This window comes from Agelaius phoeniceus, chromosome 20 (assembly GCF_051311805.1).
Source record: "Agelaius phoeniceus isolate bAgePho1 chromosome 20, bAgePho1.hap1, whole genome shotgun sequence".
In the NCBI taxonomy this organism is placed as follows: Eukaryota; Metazoa; Chordata; class Aves; order Passeriformes; family Icteridae; genus Agelaius; species Agelaius phoeniceus.
Genome location: NC_135284.1, coordinates 2,987,865 through 3,012,325, shown reverse-complemented (window position 1 = coordinate 3,012,325; position 24,461 = coordinate 2,987,865). Strand labels below are relative to the sequence as shown.

The 24,461-nt window shown below is 55.9% G+C and overlaps 1 protein-coding gene across 1 annotated transcript in view; it reads left to right on the top strand.

Annotated features, from left to right (window-relative positions):
- The first annotated feature begins 8,854 nt into the window (after positions 1–8,854).
- Positions 8,855–24,461, top strand: part of DOC2B (double C2 domain beta) — a 31,480-nt gene continuing 15,873 nt past the window's right edge. Inside the window, exons 1-2 of the mRNA XM_054647135.2 lie at positions 8,855–9,428; positions 19,673–19,752. Coding sequence (XP_054503110.1) covers positions 9,086–9,428; positions 19,673–19,752 — 423 coding nt within the window. The 5' untranslated portion in view covers positions 8,855–9,085. The remainder of the gene's footprint in view (positions 9,429–19,672; positions 19,753–24,461) is intronic.

Genomic DNA, 24,461 nt, shown 5'->3' with positions numbered 1-24,461 from the left:
GGGAAGCAGCAGCTGCGGCTCGGTTTGGGTGAGCAGACCCTGAGAGCACCACCTGAGCTTTCACTGATGTGGCAGCACCGTTGTGTGCACCAGGAAAGGGGACAGAGGGCTGCTCCAGCCCCCAGCATCCCAGGAAACCCTTCCCAGCAGGAATCCCTGCTGCTCTCCTGGCTGCTGATGGCTTCAGGTAGGTTTAATCCCAAAGGCACTTTGGCGGTTTTAGCTCTTCACATCTTGCAGGCCAGCACTCAGATAAATCCCTGTAATTTGCAGATTTGTGTGGTTACCCTGAGCCTGGATGGACACGGTTTAGACACCCCTGGGCTGGTCCTGCTGTCAGTTTTTATGGCAGCCTTTGGAAGGAGCCAGCAGCGATTTTGGGGGGCTGCAGATGCCTGGGAGTGAGTGTGCAGCTCCTGCTCCCTCCCAAATCATAATTCCCGGGGTTGTGGAGGGGTTTGGTGACTCCCTGAGCAGCTCTGCCCTAGGGAAGCACTCAGGGACACACAGCCAGGCACCTCTCACCCTGTAATTTTGTGGGTGGGCTGCAGGACTTGGTGCTCAGATATTCCTGCACTCCCTTCATGCTGGAGCAGGTTCTGCTAAGGAGCCCAGGAGGGGAAGCTGCTGATTTCTTACAGCTCCATAAACCTGATGTTGCCACCAAATTGCTGTGATGCTGCTTTGAAGGGATTTTCTGCCTTTCTGTGGTTGCAGAATTTCTGTGGTTTCCGTGTTGCTGCGCTAAGAAATCAAGAACCAAATAATTGAATCTCCCTCCCCCTTTCCTATAAAATCAAGTAATCGAATCAAAGAGCACACGATTTGAAGAGACAGAGAAAGGAGTTCATTTTGGGCTCCCTTTATTGGCCTCTTAAATTCTGAGCTTTGCAGCCTGCTGGGAGTGTTTTATGGATCCCTTTTCACAGCTGTGAGTGGGATGGACTCAGCTGCCCCTTATCCTGGGACCTGGGAGGCAGCAGGAGCTTGGGGGAGCTGGGGAAGGACAGCTTTAGCCTGGGTGACCCCGGTGCTGAGGCTGGGGATGGATGAGAGGTACAATGAGTTCCAACCTGTGTGAGGAACACCTCGAGGAAGGAAAATTTTGCTTTTTGTGGGCACCTGAGTGGTTTGGGATGGTCCCTGCCAGCAGGAAATGCCCCCTGGGTGGAGGGGCCAATGGCCCCTGACTGGTCAGGATGCAGCTTGATCGGGATGCAAATGGGATGTAAATTCATGTAAGCATATGTCCCCATGCAGGTAGCAGCTTGTGCCCAAATTATGCAAACGGGATCCAAATGGGAGCCAGAGGGAGAGGTGGCACTCCTCAAAACACAAACTTTAAAATGAAATTATCACCGTTGAGGGGGGCACCTCCCAGGTCATTGGAGGAGTCTCTCTGCCCCAGTGCTGAGGCTGGGGGTGGATAGGGGGCATAACGAGGCCCAACCTGTGTGAGGAACACCTCGAGGAGGGAAAATTTTGCTGTTTTTTCTGCACCTGAGTGGTTTGGGACCGTCCCTACCAGCAGGAAATGCCCCCTGGGTGGAGGTGCCAATGGCCCCTGACTGGTCAGCCAGGGAAGCTGCTGAGGATGCAGCTTGATCGGGATGCAAATGGGATGTAAATTCATGTAAACACATGTCCCCGCGCAGGTAAGCAGCTCGTGCCCAAATTATGCAAATGTGCTAATCCAATAACGCTAATGTCATCATTATCCAGCAGCACGGGGCTCATTAATATGGCTCCCTGGCTCTTACACCCATCACTGTCAGCAGCCTTGTGCTGAGCTTCCCAGCATCCCTGGCACCTGGAGCCCCTCTCGGGGAGGGCAGAGGACACCCAGGGCACGGTGGCACCAGGAGGGACCCTTCACCTGCCTGGGAGGTGCCACATGTCCTGCCCAAGGTGCCACGCTCTCCTTGAGGCCCTTCCTCTCAGGAGGAGACCTGGAGCAGCTTTCCCAGCTCCTGCAGAGCAGCCGGGGCAGCATTTCTCCATATCCGTGCTGAGATCAGATGAACAGGGCTAGCAGGGCCATCTAGTGACTCCTCTGGCTGCTAAATGACCTGGGAGGTGCCCCCCTCGATGATGGTGTTAAATTCTGTGTTTTGGGCAATGCCACCTCTCCCTCTGGCTCCTGTTTTTCCATCTGGTGGGTTTTCTTTGCTCCAAAGTTTTGTTTTCCCAGGATCACCACAGAGCTGGAAAATGCTTGGGCTTCCCTGTAGTGGAGAGGAGCTTTGTCCTGAGTGGGGTGATATAAGGTCAGGCAGTGAATAGCCCCTGGGTCTGAGAGCATCCTGCAGGCTGGCCTGGCTGCTCAGCCCTGCCAGGAATGCTGCTCTCCAGGCAGGAATCTGCTTGTCTGGGCTGTGGCCTCAATTCCTTCCCTGCTGACCCGCAGGTGCTGCTGTGAGTTTGCTTTTGTGGTGCCTGTGTGAGCAGCCCTGCCTGGTTCAGGGCTGAATCTGGGGTTGTTTGCTTCTCCAGCAGCCTGATCCCACTGTGAATCTGTGGGGTCTTTTCTCCTTCTTGCTTCTGTTCCTTCTTGCTCCTCTTCCTTCTTGCTCCTCTTCCTTCTTGCTCCTCTTCCTTCTTGCTCCTCTTCCTTCTTGCTCCTCTTCCTTCTTGCTCCTCTTCCTTCCTGCTCCTCTTCTTGCTTTTCCATTTCTGTGGCTTTTTTCATGTTGGCATGATGCTGGGATTCGCGGATGGGGCCAGGAAAACGCCCTGGCACCCAGGATGGGTCATTCCCTCACAGCTCATGGCTCAGCCTCATGATCCAGGGATGGACAGGGCATCTGCCAGCCCTGGGAGGAGCAGCAGGCAGGACAGAGCTGCCCCAGAGCTGTGCCAGGTACGGGGATTGCACAGGGGGGTTTGGGTGGATTGCTTTTGACAGGATGTCATTAGCCTGACGCGGATGTGGGAGAGGAGCAGCTCTAAAGCTCTCTTAATGCAGCCAAATTGCTCTTTAATACTGCAAACCCAAGATGTTATTTTGTGAATCTCTGGGGCTCACTCTGCTGCTGGTTATTGGTGGTGTTTCTCCCTCTGCTTGCGTCCAGCTCTGAATTCCTGGAGCGCGGGGTGGGAGCAGTTTCCCCTCAGTGCCTCTGTGGAGCTCTGCTGCTTTCTGCCCTCACTTGGCTCCTCCCGTGCTCACTCTGGGAGCTGCTGTGACTCCTGAAATGCCTCTCCCCACCAAAATGTGAGCAGAAAGTCTATCCATTTCCATGGCAACGGGGCCAGGCCCTAACTGCTGATGGGAACTCTGTTCCTGGACATTCATGGAGTGGGGAGGGCTGGGGGTGCGGAGGCAGCAGAGACCAGCCCCAGCTCAGCTCTCCGGGCCAGCATCGGTGTCCCAGCCACCACAGCATCAGCTGCTGCTGCAAAATGAACACCAGGCTTTGCTCCTGGCTGCCTGGGAAGTCTTGAGGAGGGATGGGATGTTGTCATCCTCCCGCAGCTGGGAGACAGTCGGGAAGAGGTAAAAGCAGGGTGAAACTCCTGAGACAAGTCAGCTGGATAATCTCAGAGGACGCTGACTCCAGCTTGGGAAGGCGCTGAGAGCAGATAAAATTAGTCTAATAGGAGTTGATGCTGCACAGGAGTCTCCCCTCCCTTGATTGCAAGGGAGTGGGTCTGCATTTATCTCACAACAATCAGAGCCAGCCGTGTGAGAGGATGGCTCTGGTGGTGGCAAACCCCTGCCAAGGCTCTGGAGGTCAGAGGAACCCACAGATCAGGAGAAAAATCTGAGGGAAAAACTCCAAAAAGGTTCATCCCCAAGAAAATCCCCCTGAGGACTGAGCCCTTGGCAGTGCTGTGCCCTAAGGTTGGGTGTCACCCCAATCCTGGGCACTGCTGGGGTGGATTTTCCTGCAGCTCCTGCTGTGAGCAGACCCACCCTGGGTGCATTGATGCTGTGCTCCACAGAGTGGGATTCACAGCAGCTGTTTGTCCCCTCTGCTGGCTTGGCAGGTGCTGGGGTGTTGGCAGGGGGGTGTCAGGGTGCAGAGCAGGTCCCCTCCCCAGCAGGAGGGCAGGCATTGCTCAGGACTTCAAGAAACCTCAGGGCATGGAAATTACAAAAGAAAACACCAACTATTTTGGGATTCCCATGGAAATGGCAACATATGCTGAACGTTAAACATCAGCCCCTACCAAAAGTAGAGCTATTCTGGGCCCATCCTGAGGATGCAGGGAGAGCTGATGCCTCCCTCCCTCCCTCCTCCTTTCCAGCTCCTTTCCAGGTCCTTCTGCAGGTGGCAAAATGCTGGCCAGGAAGATTCCATCCACCTTTGCCACTGGCTGGGTGTTTCATAAAGTCTCTGGGAACCTTAAGCAATGTTTTGAGGGGAGAGGGCTCTTCCCTGCTGGCATTTGGCCCTTGCCTGGCTGAATGCAAGGGTTTGTTTGTGTCTGTGTTGTGAAAAGGATGTGGGTTGCATTCCACCACAGCGATTTTGCTCACAGCTAGTAATTGCTGGTTAAATCTGGTCAAATAATGGTTGTTAGCAGGGCCTGTTGGAGCACAGATAACTTCAGATATTATCCAAGCAGAGGAGCAGTGGGGGCCGGGGTGCACTGGGATATCAGCGCTGCTGGGGAGCCGTCATCAGCACAGCCTGCAATAAGCTCCTTAGGATTATTTTGGCCAAGTTTCCCAGTTATCACCATTATTATTATTGCTTTACCTAGCAAATGCAGAGGCTGTTTGACCAGGTAAGGAGTGCAATGGGCTCAGCCAAGCCTCCCCAGCAGTGCAGGGCAGGGGTCTTGGAGGGGAGGCAGCCAGGAGGTGTGCATCAGCCAGGAGACAGAGCCCCGAGCCAGGCACGTGCTGCTTTTCAATTAACCCCCTTCCCATGCACACAGCCATGCTGGAGCTAAGCTCAGTGGAAAAAAAGATAAAAACCATGTTTCATATCTCCCAGCCAGGGGAGCTGAGGGCAGGGTCAGTGCTGAGCCACCCAGGAGGGATGGAGGGGTCTCTTCCAGCAGTGTTGGCATCCCCTGGCAGGGTTGAACCCCCCAGCTCTGCCCCTGCAGCCAGGTTGAGCTGGTGGTGTCTGCTGGCACCTTCTCCTGCCTGCAGCTGTGGGGACTTTCAGGCTTAAAAATGGTTGGGAAAAGCAAAATTCCAGTTAGGGCTGGTGCTGCCTGTGTCAGCTCCCTGGGGACACTGACAAACCTCCCTGTCCCACCTCTCCGAGGTCGAGGATGAGACCCAGGGGTGGTGAAGGCTTTAATTTGGCATCTTTGTGCTCTCTCCAGCAGAGCAGGGGGGCTCAGAGAGATTTTGAGTTGACAAAGAAATAAATAAAGAACCAGTGGGTGAACCCCTGGCAGGCAATGGGATGTGCCAGCCTGCTGCTGTGCTCTCCATTTGGAAATTAATTGATCAGGCTGGAATCAGCCCCTGCTCTCGTGGATTTAAACCTGGAACAGCAGAACTTGGTGCTCAGCATTTGTAAGAAAATCGGTTGAAGTGTGTCCTGGGGACAGGCTGTGGGTTTGGGTGTGTGTTTAATCTGTGTGCTGCAGTTTTGGGGGCTGCAGGAACATCCCTTCTGTTTGCCCATTTGCAGAGGAGGAATCTGGGCTGTGGCACAGGGAGAGTGAGTGCCAGAGGCTTTTTCTGGGTGTACTTAAACCTGTGCTTGTGCCCCTGTTGCCCAAAGGGCAACATTTAAAGTAAAGCCTTGGTGTTGTCAGAGCCTGGGCTGGAGTTTGTCATTTCCTGCATCCCACATCCCAAGCACAATGTCACAGGTGCTGGGCTCAGTATCTTGGGAGAAAACAGTGGGTTTTGACAGAGAAAATTACTCTTCTCCTCATCCCACCCCTGCTTTGATGCTGGCTCTGTGATGGCCACCTCCCCCTTCCTACAGGGATGGCTTTGCCCTGGCAGAGAGGCTTTGCTTTCCTGCCAGGAAAAACTGGGGGTTCAAATTGGCATTTTAACATTAAAACTCTGTCCCTTTTCCTCCCGGGGGCTGGTGGGGAAATCAAACTCCCCCTTTCAGGGCAGCAGAGGCCACGAGCATGGGCAGAGCAGCTCTGGATGGCCCCAGCAGAGCCAGGGATCAAACCAAGTCACATTCCAGGGCATTAGACAGACGGTGGGAATTAAGAGCTTTACCTGGAAACTGGCTTTGTATCTGCAAGCCCTGCTTTTGTCTTCCAAAGCCCAACTTTCTATTTTTGTCCCTTTCACCTTCTGTGTTGTTGTGCGTGACACGTTTGGGGAGCCCTGGGTGCATATGGGGCCGTGCAGGCCAGGAGGAAACACTCAGGCAGGAAAAGTGTGTGTTATCAAGACCAAGCTGCTTTGGGACTCATTAAAGGCTAAGAAAAGGCTCCAGCTGCTTTCTGTGGGCTTGGGATCGGGCAGGGAGTGCAAAGGTCCCACCTGGGCTGTTTGCAGTGGGTCTTGGATTTGGTTCCTCTCTGTCTGCAGGGCTGGTGATGGGGTCTCCATCAGGGGCCACACCCGCCCTGCTTCAGGGAGTTTGTCTGCTTCAATTCTGCCTTTTTTGTCCCCTTGTTGCTTTTCTGGGTGAGCTGAGCATCTCCCAGCTGGTGCTGCTGGGCCCTGATCCCGGCTGTGGGATGTGGGTGCAGGAGCAAGAGGAGCTCAGAGGCTCAGCTTAATTCCCAGAGCCTTGATTTTCTGTCCTATAAAACAATCTTTGCCTATTTGGGTCTTTGAGGAAGCATTTGAAATGATGACGCTTTTGTAATGGTAGTAACGGCATTAGGCTCTCACATGTAACTTGATTTTATTTATTTATTTATTTGCCCTTTCTCAGAGGAAATTGCTGCTATTTTCTGGGCATCAGGCCCAATTTCTGCCTCGTTCTGTCTGAGTCCACAGCACATCCTGCGTGCTGCACCCAAAGATGGAGCCTGTGTGGATGGACACACCCAAATCCAGAGGTACCTCCTTGTGCTTGCCGGGATCTTTCCACCCAGCATCAGCCCACCTGTGAGGTTTCCAGCCTCTGGATGGCATTTCCCTCTGAATTAGTGTCCTGGGAGCCCTTGGATGTGGGAAGGGGGTTAAACTGTCTGAGGCTGGATCTGCTGTTAGACCTGCAACAGGCAGGAGCCACCTCGGGGGGAAAACACAGCAGGGGCACAAAGGAGCAGTGAGCTGTCTCCTGCTCTCCCAGGTCATTAGATCATCCTCAGATGTGCCTCATGTCTGGGTACAGAGCAGTGACAAGTTTGGATGCTTCAGGAGAGAAACATCCACTTGCCTGTGAGGAGTAAATGAGGTTGGTTTGCCTGGTGTCAGTGTGTTATGACTCAAAGACTTGCATTAACATTTACCAAAATCTGAACGAAAGCTGAACTCTGCTGTAGACAGACAGGTTGGGTGTCATTTTGTTGGGATTTGGGGGAAATCCTCTGAAGAACAGAGCTTTGTTTTTAATAATCACCTGCCTGCTAGGCTGCAGGAGGCTGCAGCTCTGTGTGCATGGCTAAGGGATGTGCCAGGATACCTGGTAGACCTGCCTGGACATGGTGGTGGGTGACCAGAGCATGCCAAGCATCCCAGCCTCACACCAGACCCCCCCAGCGCTGAGCCAGCAGAGAGGCTGCTCCTCTGAAATATTTCAGGCACATTTTCCTGGGCAGGGTGAGTAACTTGGGCAGGATTTTGCATCATTTTCTCCCAGTGTTTCTCTTCTGACACTCCTTGCTGAAAAAGTCCACTTCCAGCAGCTTGTGAAGCCACAGATTTATTGATTTGGACACAGGGGGGAATGAGTAAAACCAGCAGTTTGAGATCAACTCCCTGAGCAAAGCACAGCTCAGCATTTTCCAGGGAGCCTGTGGTGGAGCCTGTTCCTGTCCTGGCTGTGCTGGGGCCCTGGCCATGCCCAGGAAGGGGCAGGAGAGGTGCTGAGCATGGCCACAGTGGCACTGAGCCCTGTCCCAGCCCATCCCTGGCCCCTCTGTGTGCTGTACCAGCTCCATGGCACAGCCACGCACCAGCTGGCCGGGGCTGTGCCACCCTGAGCAGGGCACATGTGTTGCTTCACTCCCTGGTGTGTTCCCAGCTCCAGAAGCTCATCCAGCCGGTGCTGAGCTCTGGAAGGGACATTGCTGTGGGCTGGGGCAGCAGGGATCTGAATCAGGGCTGTCCCTGGCCCTGGGGGCTGCAGGGAGTGGGCAGTGATGCCATCCATGCCCCTGGCTGGGGATGTGGCACAGCATCTCCCTGGCACTGCCTGCGGGGCTGTCAGGGTCCCCTGGGGGCTGTCCCTGTCCCTGGGGGCTGTTCCTGTCCCTGGGGGCTGTCCCTGTCCCTGGGGGCTCTCAGGATCCTTAGGGGCTGTTCCTGTCCCTGGGGGCTGCAGGGAGTGGGGCAGTGGTGCCATCCATGCTCCTGGCTGGGGATTTGGCACAGCATCTCCCTGGCACTGCCTGGGGGTCTGTCCCTGTCCCTGGGGTCTGTCCCTGTCCCTGGGGTCTGTCCCTGTCCCTCTCCACACCACGCCGGGATGTGACACACCGGGATGCTGGCTCCTGACCCTGCCCGGTGACCTCAGGAGGGGTCTGGCAGCATCAGCCCCGCTTTGCAGGGAGATGAATCAAAGCCCACCTCCCTTCACCCCATCACCCCAGCTCCTGCCGGCCGGGACAGGGGCTGGGGCAGGGGCTGGGGCAGGGCGGGCTGCCCACGCTGCTGGCCGTGTGCCCGGGGCGGCAGGCCGGCCACAGCCCTCATTCCTCCGCTGCTGGGCACCGCTTTGTTGCTAGCTGGTGACATCACCCGAGAGCCCACCCCCTGCCTCTTATCCGTCTCTCTGTCTCGCTCATTTATTCCCAGGCAGCGCTGGCAGGATCAGGGGCCGTGCGAGCGCCGGGGCTGGCGGCAGCAGCAGCAGCAGCAGCAGCAGCATGCGTGCGGCCACCGAGGCTCAGGGCGCCACGACCACCTAAGGAACCCTCCGGAGCCTCCTCCTCCTCCTCCTCATCTCCCCCCGGCTGAAACTTCCCTCTCCCGCACGGTCCGGGCTTCTCCGGGGTTGGGGGGAGCTCGGCAGCCACAGCCGCATGCATGACACTCCGCAAAGGAGAGAAAATGACCATAAGTATCCAGGAGCACATGGCCATTGACGTCTGCCCCGGACCCATCAAACCCATCAAGCAGATCTCCGATTACTTCCCCCGCTTCCCCCGCGGGCTCCCCGCCGCCGTCGGCCGCAGCAGCAGCACCGGCAGCGCCCCTCGCCCCGCGCCCAGCCAAAGCTCGGGCAGCCCCGCCGAGCATCCCCGCGACGATGAGGAGGATGTGGACCAGCTCTTCGGAGCGCACGGAACGGCGCCCGCCGAGCAGCCGGCCAAGAGCCAAGCGCCCGAGGAGCTGGTGGACCCCGAGGGCTACGAGTCCGACGATTGCAGTGAGTTGCTAAGTTTCCGTGGGAGTTCGCCCTGGTGCTGAGGGTGCGGATGGGTGTGTAGGGCTGGTCGTCCATCCTGGGGAAGCTGGGATCGCAGTGCAGCCGTGTGGAGCCCCCAGGTGTGGCCGGGGAGGCTCTGAGGGGGCCCTGGGAGTGTCCGTGCCGCAGCCAGGCTGGATGCTGAACCCAAAGTAGGGAAGTCTCCCAAGAGCCACCAGTTGCTGTCGTGGTTGGTGCACTTCTCTGCCTCCGTCCCTGCTCGGCTCCGTGCCTCCAGCCCTCCGGATGGGCTCAGAGCCCTTTTAATCCGGCTGGGCGGTGCAGGCTGCTCCAGCCACCCTGCTGCTGAGCTGGCCACGGGCTCCAGCATCGCCCGGCTCCACAGCGGGGAGATCTGTCGGGAATGAGAGCTCTGCCCTCTCCCTCGGCAAACTCTGGCGTCTCATCCCTCCATTCCTCACAGAACCTCCTGCAGGAGGAGACCAGGGGGGCCTTTGGAGCAGAAGGCTTTGGCCGTGGTGGATGCAGGTGTTTGCAGCAAGGGTTAACCCCTCCCCACCCAAAACGTCCTTCCCAGCCGGCGCCTGGAGCTGCACGGCAGCGCTGCCCGGCCCTGGGCCCCCGGAATCGCCCGATTTCCCTCGGAGTCACAGAAACGCCGAGGGCTCCATCCAGCCCAGCCTTGGGAGGACAGATCCTGCGAGGGCATCCAAAGTTTGGAGCCGGGAGATGCCGGGGAGAAGGGAGCGGGTGCTGCTGAGCGCTGCTGCGCGCTCCTCCTGGGGGAAGGGGAGGCTGAGCCGCGCAGGGCCCAGCGCCCTGGTGGCTTTCCCTTGGCACAATGTCACAGCCGGGGGCTTTCCCTTGGCCCAATGTCACAGCCCTGCCTCGGCATCGCTGCCGGCCGCTGGGCTGCTGCCATTTATTCCATTTATAGCCCCGAGTGTGACCCCGAAGGGCTGCACTGCCCCAGGGTGGCACGGCTGCCCCCGTGTCCCCCTCTGTGAGGCTGGCGCTGGGTGCCAGCCCCGAACTGCCACACGCTCTCTGTCCCCATGCTGGTGTCGGGGTCACGGCTCCGCGGAGAGGCGACAGCTCTGGCACTGCCAGGCAGAACATCTCTGCTAAGCCGCGTTTGTCCCAGCCGGGCACTTAACGGGGACTTTAACCGGCTTTGGGTCATTAGCTGCTCTAATTATCCCATCGTCTTTGCCCAGCGTGGCGGTGGAAACGGGAGAAGCCGGGCTGCAGGGCCAGGGGGGAGCGTGGCACTGGGGGCCCAGAGTGCAGCGTTTGCTTCGGGTGACTCGTAGGGAAATTGCCCAGGGCTCTGCATTCTGCATTTATCCCTCAGCAGTGCTGGGTACTGGATCCTGGATGCTGGATTTTGAGTGCCAGGTGCTGGATGCTGGATTTTGAGTGCTGCAGGCTGGATCCTGGGTGCTGGATGCTGGATCCTGGGTGCTGGGTGCTGGATTTTCAGTGCTGGTTGCTGGATGCTGGGTGCTGGATTTTGAGTGCTGCAGGCTGGATCCTGGGTGCTGGGATCTGGATCCCGGGAGCTGGAAGCAGCCTGGCTCCGTGCCGGGGCCGGCGGGTGTTTCTCTCACCCAGGCTGGCGTTAGGAAGTGTTTCCTGCAGCGTAACAGGTGTCAGGCAAAACTGCTGAGGCTGTTTTGCCAGAGGTGTGGTGGGGTTTTGGCTGGCAAAGGCACAGAGCAGAGCAGGGAGGTGGCAGCGCTGGTGTCACATCTCCGGGGACAGCACGGGGTGGCCCAGACACCCTGAGGACATTGGCTGGCACGAATGTGCAGGATGGGACTGTCACTCCCCCGTGTTTAGCAGCCAAGTTGTAAATCCAGGCAAGAGCTGCCTGTAGCCATTCCCCAAGCTGGGAGCAGGCAGGGGATCCTGCAGCCTGATTGGAGCCATCAGCCACGCTGGGGAGTGTGTGGAGCTCCCCCACATTTCTGGAGGGTGATTCAGGGCTGCTGCATTAGTCACCTGCACTAAATTTCCCCTGGAGAACCTGTCTGTGCCTGCACTGGGGCGTCGGTGGTGTCAGCGCCCTCGGGGGGCACACGGGGTGCAGGGGGCTCTGGGGATGGAGGTGTCAGAGCTGGGTGCAGCACCCATAAATCGAGGTTTGGCCAGGCACATCTTGCCTCACTCCTCAGAGATGCTCTCAGCCCCGGAGAGGTGCAGGGGGAGGGATTTTGGTGGCAGGATCCATCAGGAGGAGGAGGAGGAGGAGGAGGAGGATTGAATGGCTCCCTCCTGTTTGTCCCACCTGCCTGTGGGTTTCGCTCCCCCGGTGCCAGGGTGGGAGGAGGAGATCTGCCCCTGCCTGGAGAAACGCAGCAATTGTCTGGGTTTCCCCAAGCTCCTTCCTGCCTGGAGTTACTGCTCCAGCCTGGGCATTCTGGGGTTTTTCCAGCTGCCATCCCAGCCTGAATTCCAGAGCCCCAGCAGGGCAGGGTGGGTCCTGCCTGGCCCTGCTGCAGCTCCCCTGGGCTGGCTGGCTGCACCCTGTTCTTAAATCCTTTGCTGAGCTGTGCTTCAAACCCCACCAGCAAACCCTGTGGAGCCTGTGGGAGCTGCAGTGCCTGCTGCCATCCCAGCAGGGTGGCCTGAGCCAGGTGTGGCACCTGCAGGGAGCGGGGATGTGCCTGCATTGGAAAACTGGGAACCCTCAGGCTGAGGGGAGCAGGTGGGATCCTCCCAGAGATGGGCAGGGACCTGGCTGAGGTGGGAGGACAGCTGGGGACAGCCATGGGAGGATCGGGTTTGTGGGGCTGGACACCTCTCCAGCAGCCTGTTGAATGCAGCAAGTGGCAGGGAGCAGGCAGGGAACCAACACAGCAGAAAATGAGTGGAGGCATCTGGGCTGGCTCTGGGATCACTGGGAGTTTCATGGAGCCAGCTCTCCCCTGCCAGCAGTGCTGCTGTGAGGGTTTGCAGGGCTGTGGTGGGCACCCCTGGGAGACCCCAGGGACTCAGCACTGCCCTGGTGAAGCAGGACTGTTCCTGCAGTGGGTTTGTCCCTAACATAGCTGCTGAGGAGGTGGAAGGAATGAGGCAGGAGAAGAGGGAAATGTGTATTTGCTGCAGAAGGATGGTTTGGTGCTGTTGGACCAGCATTTGCTGTGAGCTGAGAGGGCCAGGCAGGAGGCTGGGAGGGGGAATTGGCTCCTGCTGCCTTTAGACACCTGGCTGTCACCTCATTTCTGGCTCCCCTGTGACAGCAGCAGCTCCCTGGGGTCCTCAGACACCAGGGATGCTTCCCACCCAGCTGGGCAGCAGGGAAACTTGGTTTGCAGGGAGAATCAGCAAATGCCAGCTAGATGGCAATGTGCCACCTGTGAGGAGCTGCTCTCGCCTCCCGGCTCCACTGATTCCACCAAAATGCTGCTGCCCCTCCACTGCCTGCACCTTCCCCCCCACAGCACCAGCAGGAATTTGTACCTGAGGGATTTTTAAAGAAACCCCAGAATGAGCAGAGGAAGGGACAGGCCCTGAGAGGGGGCACTGCCAGGGCTTCTAGCCCTGCAGGGAGCAGCCATCCTCCTCTAACAGGCAATCAAGTTTCCAGCCCTTGGAGAAATGCCTCATTCCCTGAGCTGCTGTTTGCCTTTGGACAGAGGCTGTGGTCACACTGGAATTCCTTCCCTCCCCCAAACGTGTTTGGCTCTGGGTTTCCAGGTGAGGAGAGAGCCGGGGAGCCACGGGCTGCAGCGGGAGCCGCTATCCCTGCAAATGCTGCCCCATCCTGCTCCTGTGTGCACAAACCCATCCCATTCCACCTCTTGCCTGGTTTTATTCATGGAAGAGCATCCTCCTGAGCTCTGGAGCTGCAGCAGCAGCAGCATGGAAAGCACTTCTCCAAAGTGCAGCTGAGAGGCCAGTCCTGGTGCGCGGCGGCTCGTGACGCCTGCAGCGCCACACGAGTTATTTAGGAAGACTCTTATTTTGAGCAAAGAAGATAATTAGGCAGGCAAAGCCATCACGGAGATATTAATTACTGGCTGCTTGAAGATGTAAAGGAGGAGGAAGGTCTGGAGGGGTGCAGGGTTTGCAAGTCACCTGGCAGTGCTTTTGGCCAGACAGGGGGAGGCAGAGGAGACGGCGAGGAACGAGCAGGGTATTTACTTCTGGAACACAGCTCCTTAGCATATGCTGCAACTGCTATTTATAAGCTTTGAATCGTCTTTTCAATCCAGATAAGGCCAAAAGAAGTATTTTTCTCACTCAGGAAACTAAACAAACCGCCAGAGATTTCAGCAGAGCACGGCTTTGCCAAGCAGAGCACAGCCCGAGCTGGAGAAATGTGAGCAGGTACCGGGCAGTGTCACTGAGGTGTCCCAGGGGTGACTCTGGATCAGCTCCTCTCTGCTTTCCTGTGGCATAGATGGATATTTGGGATCTCTCACACCTTCCTGCTGACCATCCCAGCAGTGACATCCAGGTGCAGGCTGCACATCCTGGTCCTGCGAGGAGCCTTCCTCTTCCCAGGGATTGCCCACGGGCAGGGACACCCCAAAGTGCTGGGGTTGAACACCAGGAGAGAGGAAAGCACACCAGGGTGAGCAGGGTCTGCCTGGGCATCCCTCCTCCAGCATCCAGGATAGCAGCAGCATATGGGCTGTGGCCTCTGGCACCTCTGCTAATGAAGGAGCCACACAGCTGCTGGACAATGAGGTTCCCTCCTCCACAGCCTGCCCAGCCCTTCACCTTTCCCAGTTCCAGCGGGCAGGAGGAGAGACAGAGACACAGAGAGACACCCCCTGTTCCCAAGGGGTTCCCCAATCTCTCCTCTCTGTATTTAACACTGAAGGCAATTTTGGGGGGTTGTTAATTGCAATGCTGTACTTCATTAAAGGAGGAGAGCGGGAGAGATTTGAAGGCCATCTCTAAACTGAAATTGCTGAAAGTCTAATTGCTGCTGACATCAGGGACCATTTAGTGCTGTAAAACATAATTGCATCTCTGAACTGTTCTGAGCAGATAAGTGTTCCTCCGAACACTCCTCCTGGAGAAGACAGAAGAGCTGATGAGCATCCATCAACCAACCCCATGAAGAAGCAGCTCCCTGCTCCAGAGCTCACCAGGGGCTGGCTCCATGTCTCCAAAATGAAGAAATATTAATTGCTGCAAATTTTAAGTGAGAAACCCACGGCCAGGCAGGGAACATTGCGAGAGAGAAAAGTTGTGTTTGTTCCTTGCTCCTGATCCTCCCGAGTTCAGCTGAGGAGGGAAGATCTCCTGCCTGTGTGCTGGATCTGGTCCCTGCTGGGGTTTTTTGTAGGATTGGGAATGTCCTGCCCTGCCAGCAGCACATCAGAATCACAGAATGATGAGGCTGGAAGAGACCTCTAAGATCATCGAGTCCAACCTGTGCCCCAACACCTCAGCTACACTACAGCACCAAGTGCCACGTCCAGGCTTTCTTTAAACACATCCAGAGATGGTGATTCTGCCCCCTCCCTGGGAAGAGCATTTATTATTCTTTCGGTGAAAAATTTTTTCCTAATATCCAACCTGTACCTTCCCTGACGTAGCCTGGGACTGCATCCTCTTGATTCCTGTGGTGCTGACGGGGATGTTCATGCCCCAGTGTGCTGTGCTGCCCCTGGGACATGCCCCAAAAGCTCCCAGAGGATCTGCTTCCATGGCATAGCTGATGGTGATGCAGCTTTCAGTTGTTCCAGCTGCCTCCACCTCCCTGGACCCTGCAGTGGTGCCAAGGCTGGAGCTCCATGCCAGAGGTCAGTGCTGCCACCAGGGACACCTGGCTGTGCTCAGCTCCTCAGCTCAGCACCTTTGGGACCCACCCCTGGCTGCCCAGCAGCATCCTGAGTGGATCAGTGCCCGGGCTGGAATGCTGAGGGTGCTGGGGGAGCTCAGCCCCAGCTGCAGGGCTTGATGGTGCTGTTTTCCAGGAATAACCCCGAGGGTTTTCCAGGCTCATGGGGCCAGTCCTCAAGTCCCCATTGTGTGCCACTGGATGTGCTCAGGAGGCCAGGGAGGCAGGAGCACACCCACCAAAATGTTCTTCAGCAGCTTGGCTCGGAAATGGCAGGAGATAATTTCTGTTCCTCCTGAGGACTCATTTACCAACATTTTATATGGGGCTGTAAGAGCACAGAATTACTTGCTGCCTTTCAGGACCTTTAAAATTATCTCCATTGCAAGGGAAAATTAAAGCAATGGAAGAATAGGGACCTATCTTTTATAGTGCATTAAAAAATACCCAGTCTGAAGGTTACTGAACCTGTGCTTTCTGTAAGGGAGAGCTAATCCAGACAATCCCCAGCAGTCTTTTTACTGCTCCACTCTGATCTCCCTGGCACAAAATCCGTGAGCAGATTATCTTGGGAGCAGCAATGCTGATAAGCAGAGGGACTTAAGGCTTTTTGGACTCCTTTTTAATTAGTTCTATAGTGGGGTTTTTGTGTGCACACCTCAACTTCTCCTGCTGTAGAGCTTTGCTGGGCTTTCTGAAGCAGTCACACCTGCCTTTGGGAGAGTAAGGAGTGTGCTCCATCATCACTTCCAGGCTTTGCTGGAGCTTTTTCCAGGAGTATCAGTGGCTCTTCCACATCTTGGGATGTGAAATTCTTTTCTTTGGAGCATCCCAGGCTATGGAGAGGGCAGCTCTGCCACCAAGGACAGGGGCTGGGCGAGGGAGCAGAGCTCAGATTCATCACCACATTTTTTACCTCTCATCCCACAGGTATAAATAGAAGCTCCTTCAGCCTGGCCTCCCCCTGGGCTCAGCCAGGAAATGTCAGCAATAAACAATAAATTCCTGCCGAGCCCACGGACACATCTGCTGCTCCTGCTGCCCCCCAATCGTCCCCCGGCCCCCTGAATTAATCAAAACACCCAAAGGTGTTGTTTTTTCTTTTCCCCCAAAGGTCAGTGGGAGAAGAAGCCACCTTCCCGTGCAAGTGGGATTTATTTTCCCTTTTAGAGGCTGTGTTAAAAGGCAGGCCCTGGCCAGAGCCTTCCCATCAATCTCTCCCAGCTCATGGGGAGGAAAGGGGGTCAGAACCTGCTAATGAGTTCAGTTTTCCTAATGGTTATTTTATCATTGGAGCAGAATAATTGTAATAATAATGATACATCCTGCCTGCTGTCTGGAGAGCGCCAAGCTGCCTTTGTAAAGCCTGACAAAGGCATTTATTTATATTTTTTATTTGCAGCCTCTGTGATTAGAGGGCAGTGTTCAGAATAGCCCAGTCGAGTTAAATAATCCTGGTAACAGTGCTTTGAGTCTAATTGCTGCCCTTTTCTTTTTTAGGTACTTGCTCCCCTAATTAAGATCACAATCGAGCTGCATCTCCAGTGGGAGGGGGAGAGCAATTAAAGAAGGGGGATTAGGTTGTTCTGCAGAGGTTTTGGGCCCAATCCTGCCAGCTGGGGATGCAGGATTCCCACAGCCAGGGCTGGATGTGCTGTGGGAGCAGTGGGACAGGGCTGGTGGCTGTGCTGAGCCCTGCAGGAGCACAGGGCTGGGATGGGGCTCCTGGGGCTCCACAGGCTGCTCCTGAGGGCTGCAGGGGTGGCTCCTACCCCTGCTGGAGCTGCAGGTCTGCTGGCACCTCCTCAGCCCTGAGCTGGAGCTCCAGCCTTGGCCGTGCTGGGTCCACCCCTGGCTGTGCATTCCCAGGATGTACCAAAGGCTGTGGGGCTGCCACCCTGTCCTGAATGTGTCCCACGAGTCCTGGGCATCTGCTGGCTCCTGGCTCTGGTGGCAGCGCTCACCTCCAGCCCCACAGCAGCACCTTGGCTGCCAAACCCCTTTTCGGCAAACATTTCCCCCTCCCCTTATCAATCAGCCACATTTTTAAGCAATTTTGTGCTGATGTTTCTACATCCCTCTGCACAAGGCGGGAATTGAATTCCCTTCCTTGGGAATTGAGACTCACCATCCATAAAAACCATCTCTGCTTAGAAAAACCCCTCCAGGACTGGAGCAGAGCCAGGGGTGGGAGGGCACAGCCAGGGGTGCAGGGCTCCAGCTCCAGGAGGGATGGAGCTGCTGGATGTTTGCTCATGGACATGCAGGGCTCCAGCTCCAGGAGGGATGGAGCTGCTGGATGTTGGCTCATGGACATGCAGGGCTCCAGCTCCAGCAGGGATGGGAGCTGCTGGATGTTTGCTCATGGACATGCAGGGCTCCAGCTCCAGGAGGGATGGGAGCTGCTGGATGTTTGTTCATGGACTGCCAGAGCTGGGGGCAGGACCTGAGTCCCCACCTGCAGAACGAGCTCCTGCTGCTGTCTGAAGGTGATTTTAGGTTTTTTTAGCAGGGCTCCCCGCTGTCCTCGCCCCTGGGGCAGGCTGGGGCTTTGTCAGTATTTCCTGGCTGAACTCTTGTTTGCCTGCCAAGCTTTTTAATTTGTTTTATAAATTGCCAAATCCAGCAGGCTGAACCGCGGGCCCCCTTCTGTGATAAAAATAAAATAACAGCTTGAACTCGGAGGGCAGAGCAGTGGGGCTGGCAGGAAATGCTGATTAAAGGGCAGGTGGAAATGATGAGGCTCCGAAACCGGAGCTTTCATCTTCCGCTCTTGAGTGAAAAATGCAGATTTGGGAAGTTTTGCTGACTGGGTTTGTGGAGCCTCCAGCTCCTCGCGCTGCCATCCTTGAGCTGCCCATCACTGAGAGCACCCAGAGCTCTGCTGGTGCTCCCTCCCTGCAGGGTCTGCAGGGGGTTTAGCTGGGAATTGCTCTGGAAATGCTCATTGGAGCCAGAGATGGTGCACAAGGCACAGCAGGTTTGGCCTCACCCCTCATCTTCCCCTGGCAGGTAAAACCCCTCTGATTTGTGCCTCACCCAGACCAGGAGCTAATGTGCCATGAAATTGCTGCACAACCAGGGGGGTGCATTATTCTGGCAGAACTCTCTCTGGGTGTTTACTCTGCTTTGAACTCAAGATATTTTGTTGGGAGAAATTATTTTTTCTTTTGCCAGCAGGCAAACCTGTAGCTCCTTTGCTTTTGGGCTGGGAGAGCACTGTGAAATTGCAGCAGGATGGTTTTGGTCCCCTGAATATCCTTAAACTCCGTGGGTGCCTTGCTGCTATCAATGCTGGGAGGGGAAAAAAACCACCTCATTTCCTCCCATAAAGTTTGCCCAACTCTTCTCCAGTCAGCAAACCCTGCTTTGATATTAAGCAAAACTGTTCTGGTTTTTATTTTGGATGGTTTTTTCACGTTCTGAACACGGCAGGAAGGTGCAGTTACCTTGGAAACAGCGGTGGGATGGTGCTTGGTGGCAGGGCAGCACTCAGGCAAAACTCTTTTGGGGAAGGTGGGCATGGAAAAGTGGGGTTTGCTGGGTCCAGAGCCACCCTGGGAGTTCCAGGCTGGTGGCAGGTAAAGCTGAGCCAGGGGAGAGGCTGCTCCATGTCCGGGCTTTGGTGTGCAAATCAGGCCTGGCAGCCTTGGAGAAGGTTAAGCCATGTTTTTTGGGGAGCCTGTCTTTTTAAGGCTTTTCCTCTGCTTTGGATTAGTGAGATGTGCTCAGATCATCCCAAGGGAAATAATTTCTCAAATCAAAAGGGCTTTTGCTGCTGAGGCTCCTCTGGTTTTGTTCTGCTCCCCTGCCCCATCCCTGTGTCCCATCCCAGGAGATGCTGCCACTCCTGGATCCCGAGGATGCCATAAAGGAGCACTGAGCTGATTAAAAGCTGTTGGTGTTTTTCATTTTAACCAGGAAAGTATTTCCATCCTCACTGGGTTTAATTTACAGTTTGCAGCCAGATTGGAGCTGGGAAGGGATCCCACTGGTGGCTCATTTGTTTGAAGGTGTCACTATACAAATACACGCCCTGGGAATGCCAGCAGCGCTGGAGGGGAGGATGTGCCAACAGCAGCTCTCAGCTGTGTCCCAGCCACTCCCAAAACCTTCCCAGGGGACATCCTTCACCTCCCGGGGGACAGGAAGCTGCTGGCTGCAGTCAGGCTGCTCAGGGATGGGGATAACCCAGGTGAGATAACCCAAAGGCTGCAGTGCTGGCAGAGCTGCACCCACTCATCCCTCGCTCCTCTCCCAGGGCTGTGCCAACCTGGGAATGGCCACGTTTCATAACAGGGCTCCCAGCAGGATGCTTTGTGTTTTATAATGCCTGCAGCCTGTTCTTCAGCATCTCCACACGCTCCCTTAGTGCTCAGGGGGAGAGCAGCCCCGTGTTTGCAGGGTGCAGCAGGTTAATCACATCTCTCCTCCCTTGCAGCCGCGCTGGGGACGCTGGATTTCAGTTTGCTCTACGACCAGGAGAACAACGCTCTGCACTGCACCATCAACAAAGCCAAGGTAGGGCTGGGCCTGGCTGTGGGGACAGCAGGGACTGGCTGGGCCAAGGGAATCTGAACCATGGGGAACCACATCCATGGCTGTGCCAGGGGAATCTGAACCATGGGGAACCCAACCCATGGCTGTGCCAGGGGAATCTGACCCATGGGAACCCAACCCATCCCTGTGCCAAGGTCTTAGGAAAATTAATCCACAAACACTAGAGGTTTATGTCCAAAAAGGAGACAGAGGTGTCCTTTTTGGCTTTATTCAAATAAAGGGAGAGGCCATGGGGCATTCCCCTGTGATCTCTCCGATTTTTGGAGGATGCAGCCTCCTTTTTATCCCAATTTCCCTTCTCTCTTTCCCCATTGGCTGAGGTACTTGAGAGGTTCAGACTCCCCAAAACGCCTGATACCAAAGATTTCCCTCCAATGTATAACCCTCCCTTTTCATTTTTAATTCTTATGGAATTTAGGAGTTTTTCTTCCCCGTCGTTTCTTTCATCTTTCAACGTCCAACTTCGTTTATCAGCAAGCCTAAAGTTTATTTGTAAAAGCAAATCTCTTTTTCCATTCATCAATCAGTGGAATCCTTCCCATTGTTGCTTTTCTCTCCCAGTGCTGGTTTTACCTACCAGCAGACCCACGGCTTGTTTGGAAACACAAATCTGCCATTCCCCTCAAAGGGAACCCAAACCACGGCTGTGCCAAGGGAACCTCATCCATGGCTGTGCCAAGCATCCCTGGGTTCCACCACCTTCCCAACCCCTCTGCCCTCTCCTTCCCCTCCACCCCTGCCTCTCAGGGCGTTCCCAGGCTCGGGAGCCGGCTGCTCATCCCCCCGTGACGAGCTGGGATTGATGATTGATGCTTTTTCCAGCAGCCCATCCCGATGTTGTTATTTACTGTGACCGGCTGTCGGTTTATAAATGGCTCTTTTAAATGCTGCTAATCACGGCCCCAAAGTGCTGCCGTCTGCGTGATTGAGGCAATTAGGGGCTTTTTGCACATTTGGGAGCAGGAACGGGGAGCTGAGGTCCTGATTCAGCCTGTGGAAGATGCTGCTGGGTTCCCCTCTGCATCACCCAGTGACCGCCAGAGAGGGCTCCTGATGGGCTGGGGGGAAACAACTCAATCCCTGCGGATCTTGGGAAGGGATGGGGGTTTGGAAAAGGCAGAAGAAGAGGCTGAGCCCCCCCAGAGGGCCAGACCACGCTGTTTGCCTCCATAGGATGCTCCTCTCCCCCCTCCATGGCTCGTTTGCCGCCGTGCTCCATGGCTGGAGCACCAGCAGCAAAGCTGGATTTTGGGGATGGGTGTGGAGGGACCAGCCCCGGCTCTCCTGGAGCTGCTCCTGGCAAGGGCAGCACCCCCAGGTGCCAGCAGGGCAGGGCTGAGGCGGACTCTGGGCTCTGCTTCCCTCCCTGTCTCCTGTGAATCCGCCGGGTCAGGCTTCCCTCGGCGCGCACGGGAGCCGTGCCAGGGAGGAGATTTCTAATTGGGTTTGGAGTGGGTGGAAGGCAGCGAGGAAGGAGAGCTCTGGGCAGCAGCTGATAAATCTCACATCAGCAATGGCACAGGCAGGGCTGGCACGGGAGAGCCCTGGTCCCTGCTGTGCCCACCCGGGGGTGTGGGGGTACCCCAGCATCACCCCCTGCCCACGGGGAGGGCAGAGCCCCCCTGGCCACCCTGACATTCAAGCTCTGGAGTCCTGTTCATTTCCATTCTGCTCTCATTCTCCCATTTTTCTCTTTTATTTACATTGCCATCTGCTCGCTCTCATTTCATCTCTCGCCTGGGGAAAGCTGCCAAAACTTGACTACAGAAAGGTAAGGGCCAGGACCCCGCTGGCTCCGGGGCTGGGACAAGCAGAGCTGCAGAGGAGGAGGTGGGGGAAAAGCCCCAGCAGTGCTGGGCTGTGATTTACCCTTGGATTTGCCCTCCTGGGTACCTGTGTCACCCTCCAGGGAAATGCTGTGCCCAACTCCAGCAGCTCCCGGAGCTTTGCTTGCTGCCAGCAGCCATTCAAACCTATTCCAGCCACGTGAGACACGCTTTTCTTTCTCTCTGGTAACCCCAAACAACCTCCCTCTCTCCCTTTATTTTACTTCCCTTTATTATTTTTTTTTTTCAATCTCCAGCACCTTTATATCTGCTGCTGTTCCTCACGAGTCCCATTATCCCTCCTGGGGAGCTGCAGGTTCAATCCAACCTGTGGTGCTCCACCAGCCATTCCCTGCTCTGAGGGCCTCACTCCAGGTGGGAATTCACCCTGCTGCTGTGCCTGGGAACATTGCTGAGGGGTTTTTCTGAGGGGTTTATGAGGGGTGTAAGTTCACAGCAGGATTTGGGAAACTCTGGGTGTCACCCAGGCAGGTGGTAGCAGGCAGGAGAAGGCAGGAACGGGCAAAAAACAGACAGGAACAAGGAGGAACAGGGAAAAACAGACAGGAACAAGGAGGAACAGGTAAGAACAGACAGGAACAAGGAGGTACAGGCAGGAGAAGCCAGAAAAAGGCAGGAACAGCTGAAAACAGACAGGAACAAGGAGGAGCAGGCAGGAGCAGCCAGGAAAAGGCAGAAACAGGCAAAAACCAGACAGGAACAAGGAGGAGCAGGCAGGAGCAGCCAGGAACAAGGAAGAGGCAGAAACAGGTAAGAACAGACAGGAACAAGGAGGAACAGGTAAGAACAGACAGGAACAAGGAGGAACAGGTAAAAACAGACAGGAACAAGGAGGAACAGAGAGGAGCAGCCAGGAAAAGGCAGGAAGAGGTAAAAAGCAGACAGAAACAAGGAGGAACAGGCAGGAGCAGTCAAAGGAAGATAGGAACAAGGAGGAACAGGCAGGAGCATCCAGAAACAGGCAGGAGCAGCCAGGAAGAGGCAGGAGCAGCCAGGAACAAGGAGGAACAGGCAGGAGAAGCCAGAAAAAGGCAGGAACAGGCAGGAGCAGGCAAAAGCAGAGAGGAACAAGGAGGCACAGGCAGGAGCAGCCAGGAAAAGCCAGGAAAAAGCAGGAGCAGCCAGGAACAGCCAGGAAAAGGCAGGAGCAGCCAGGAAAAGGCAGGAGCATCCAAGGCTGGCAGCAGGCACCTGGCCCTGATGGCTCTCGGGCTGGCAGCAGCCCCGCCTGTCGCGCTTCAGGCACGGCTGAACTCAGACACGTTGTAGCTGGGCTCGGATCAATAGGAGAATGAACCAGGGCGTCGTGGGCGCTCATTCCTGGACTGCAGGAGCAGCCAGGCTGGCAGGAGGGCTCTCCCTCTCCCCTGCACGAGCCCTGGGGTTGGGGTTGTGTGGATCTCTGCTGCCCTGCGTGGGACAGGGCTGGGGTGTGCTGCATCACCCCCTCCTGGAAAATAGGATGGGAAAGGATTTGGTGAATGTGCAGGCACCTGCCATGCCATGGCTTTGCTGAGGATCTCACTTTGTGCTCAGTCCCACAGAGCCCAATTTGCTGTAGGGGATTTATAGGGGCCTGCAGCAGCACAGACACAGCAGGCTGTGCCATCCTACAGCTCCAGTGGTCTCCTGTTTTTGGGAGAAAGGTGCCTGGGATGAGCCTCAGGGGGCTGCAGGGCAATGGTGAAGGAGCTCCTGGCCCCAGGCAGGCCATGCCAGGCAGCTGCTGCCCTTTGGAGCATCCTTGGGCTGCTCTCCCTGCACCTCTGGCCAGAAAACACCCAGGAGCTCCCACCCCACTGAGCATTTGGCTGCTCCCTCCCTCCCTTCCACCCGAGGTGAGTGCTGAAGGTCTGCACTGAGCATTACTTATGTATTGACTCATAAATATTTATCACTGCAGGGAAATTCCTCCAGCTGTCGGGCTCCTCTGGGCTGGCAGGGTGGAAATGCAGTTTGCCCCCTTTTCTCCAGAATGGGATGCCTCAGCCTGGGAATTATCCAGGCTGGATTTTGGGCAGGCAGCTGGTTGTGGGGTGAAGGATGGGATGAATCCATCTCCTGTGATTTCTGGACGCCTCTAGCGTGGCGTTAATCGGCAGCCCCGATTAGCCCAAGCTGTAATTAAACCCTATTGATTAGCTAAATGTCACTGGCACGAGGAGCAGCTGGCAGAGCCTGGCATGCAGGGAGCTGGAGGTCTCTGTAGGATTGCAGCAGAGATTTTTGGGGTTGGGTAGAGGAGGAGAAAAGGAGAAACTTAATCTCAGCTCCACGAATCAGCAGCAGCAGCAGCAGCATCAGGAAGGGCTGGAGCCAGGGATTTGCCCCAGATGGATCTGGGGGAGGCTCTGGGCCTTGTCCCTCTCTGTCTTGTCCCTCTGTGCCTCTCATCCCTCTTGGAGAAGCTCCAGGCTGGTGGTCCCTGCACCCAGGGGAAGCAGGGGGGTTCCTCCCTGTGGGACGGATCCTTGCAAAGCAGAGCCCCGTTAAATTCAGCTGTTTGTGCCAAACACGTATCAAGTGACACGGGAGGGAGGTAGACGTGACATTAGGAGCCATTTTCCAGGCTCCTGTCACTCCATCTTCCATAGCACATCTATTAAAAAAGCCTTTAATAGCCTCCTCAGAAGGTAATTTAATTGAGCTGAATTGATGGGTGAATTACAGAGCTGCCTGTCATTCTCCATCCATTTTCCTGGGAATCTGCCTGCTCGGTGCTGATCTCATTTGCTGTGCAGGTTGGGCACCTCTGCCCAGGGAGGCTGGGGAGAGCACAGCTGGGTTGTGCAGAGTCTGGGGACAGCCCAGCCCCTTCCTGCC